The following is a 2,567-nucleotide window of genomic DNA, read 5'->3' as shown; positions in this document are numbered from 1 at the left end:
ATCTCTCACACATACAGCATACAAAGGTTGAGCACTTATGACAAACTAGGTAACAGTACAAAATGGAGTTTCTTAAGGTAATGCAAAACTCAAGAAAATACATAACATGAAAAGCAATAGGCAAATTTATATTTGTATAACTGTGTTTGCTTGCCCCAACAGTGCCCTGAAGTGATGAGCAGGTGGGGCACCCAAAGTATTTAGGTGTGAAAATGGGGGAGGAGGGGAAGGAGAAAAGAGAACGAAGAAGGAAAAGAATGAATGAAGGAAAGTGTATATAAGAAAGGAAGGAAAATGAACACAGAAAAAAAGAATGAATGAGGCAAAGAGGGAAAAAAAAGGAAGTGAGAGAGGACAAGTCCCCAGGAGGACTGGGGAAGAGGCTGAAGGCAGCAGGAAGCTCAGGGTGGGACCCACCTAGCAAGTAGCAGGGGCCAGGTCCCTCAGCTCCCTCCCTGTCCTTTCCTCCAACCAGCACAAGCGCCTAGGCTTGGATGAAGATGAGGTGGGCAGAGCAGACCAGGTCGGCAAGGTAGACTACCATGTTGATGAAACTGAGCACAGTAATGGCCATTGGCTTGTCCCAGGCACAAAAGGTGTGATCCCAGTAGTATCTGTCCCACTTGGGCTGCCTGTGCTTACTTGGAAAGTTGTAGAGGGCCCAGAGGATGGTGGCAGTGGCATAGAGGAGTACAGCCAGGAGTGTGTATCCACTGAGGATCTTGTTGGAGGCACACGGCAGCCAGTTGATCCACTCGCTGATGCACAGCACAATGACAACCAGTGAAAGGATGAAGCAGATACAGTACACAGCCAGGCACCACTTCAAGACCACATACCAATATTGATCCATTGAGTTGAAGATGAAGAAAAAGATGATGCAGGCAATGAAGGTCTCCACCACCTTGAGCATCCCAGGCATGGTGGCCATGAAGCCAGTGACCTTGCCTGGTGTAGTGTGGATCATGGTGACCTCCACGGAGTAGGCCATGCATGCGAGGCAGGAGAAAAAAGTGGCAGCAATGCGGTAGTCCTGCTCCAAGCAGTATTGTTCATCTTTGACTTCAGTGAAAGGATAGATGACAGAGGCCGAGAGGGTGAAAAGGCTGGCGTACATGGTGAAGGTGATATGGAAGTTCTTCCAGGAGACATGCATGTGGTGCTGGAGCCCCACAAACTCCACCAGAAGCATCACAAGTGTCACAGCGAAGCAGAAGCACCACGAAAACATGCACCACATGCTGTTGGCATGCCACCAGCCCCTATTGCTGGCTACCACGCTGAAGGCAATGCAGGTGAAAAGGGCTTCCAGCAGGTGCACGATGCCCATTGGACATGTCAGTGCCTTGGTTTTCCCCACTAAGCTGGAGTGCTGCACCGGCATGGCTGGTTCACCTGGGGGGCAGATGGGAGGAGCGAGGTGGGCACAGGGCAGGGGGTGCATGGGGAACATGTGCATGCAGGCTACGGGGGGCATAAGCACAGGCACATGCACGTATGTGGCAGGGTGTGCAAATCTCCACACACACAGCTTGCAGAAAAAACAAATTTAGGGGTTAGTGGGGCACACACACAGGGGGCAGGGGTAACGCACAGACATAGAAGGCAGTGGGGAACATACGCCCATGCACAAAGCAGGGGGCAGCACCATTTCACACACAACTGGGCAGTGGTTCTCACTCCCACACCCACATCCCTAGCCCTAACCCCACCCACCACACTGTTTCCCTGCCCCAGGCCTGGCTGAGATTGGGGAGATGTACAGCATCCCCCCCACACCGCCGCACCCCACCTCCCAGCCCAGTGGAGAGGCACACAGAGCTAGGGACCCAGGCATCCTGTTGTACTACCAGGATGCTCAGCCAGAGAGTATGCATGCGTGTGTTGGGGGGAGGGGTATAGCCACACAGCATATGGGGTGTGTGTAGGCTTTATAAATCAGGCTCCACTGCCTTCCCAGAGCTGGGAGAGCCCAGGTATGCAGGCTTCCAGCCCCACAGTTTTAACCCCCTACACCTCACTCACCCCAAAGTGGGGAGAGAACCCAGGACTCATAACTCCCAGGCTCCATCTTACCCACCCACCCAGCACACTTCCTGCGCTGAGTGGAAGCAGTGAGGCCCCAGTGGTGGTGGGCAGAGGGCCAGAGGAGGTGTCAGAAGGGAACCATTATGTGCTGGAGCCCCTATAAGGGCAGACAGGAAATCCTCCCCCTCCAGACCTTGTTCTTAATCCTAATTCAGCCTAGCAGGGCTGGGACTAGCCCTGGGCTCCCCCCATCCTAGGGGAGGACCAGAGCACAGAGCCTCCTTATTTGGGGAGTTTTCTGTTCATCAGTAAGGAGCCAGGATGCCTGCATCCTCTCCCCGGTTCTGGGTGGGAGTGGGATCTAGTATGCAGAGCAGGCAGGGCAGAGCTGGAAGACAGGCTGCCTGGGTTCTCCCCAGGGATCCTGGTTTTCTGTTTCCCATGTTAAAAAAAAAGACAAACCCATGGATTTCCCAACTTTATCAGAGAAAAAAATGAATTTTCCCTTTTAGCAGAGATACCCGTGGATTTCCCATTTC

The 2,567-nt window shown here is 52.9% G+C and overlaps 1 protein-coding gene across 1 annotated transcript; it reads right to left on the bottom strand.

Annotated features, from left to right (window-relative positions):
* Positions 1-468: 468 nt before the first annotated feature.
* On the bottom strand, positions 469-1,646 carry LOC132249172 (myeloid-associated differentiation marker homolog). Its single transcript, XM_059723510.1, has one exon. The coding sequence runs from the start codon at positions 1,475-1,477 to the stop codon at positions 485-487; it is 993 nt and encodes a 330-aa protein (XP_059579493.1). The 5' UTR covers positions 1,478-1,646; the 3' UTR covers positions 469-484.
* Between the last annotated feature and the right edge of the window lie 921 nt (positions 1,647-2,567).

This window comes from Alligator mississippiensis, chromosome 3 (genome assembly GCF_030867095.1).
Source record: "Alligator mississippiensis isolate rAllMis1 chromosome 3, rAllMis1, whole genome shotgun sequence".
NCBI classification, from domain to species: Eukaryota; Metazoa; Chordata; order Crocodylia; family Alligatoridae; genus Alligator; species Alligator mississippiensis.
Note: the sequence above shows the minus strand (reverse complement) of the source record. Positions and strands in the feature narration are given on the sequence as shown.

Excerpts from the sequence above, each read along its gene's own strand:
- LOC132249172 (XM_059723510.1), bottom strand. The coding sequence starts at position 1,477 with ATGCCCCCCGTAGCCTGCATGCACATGTTCCCCATGCACCCCCTGCCC.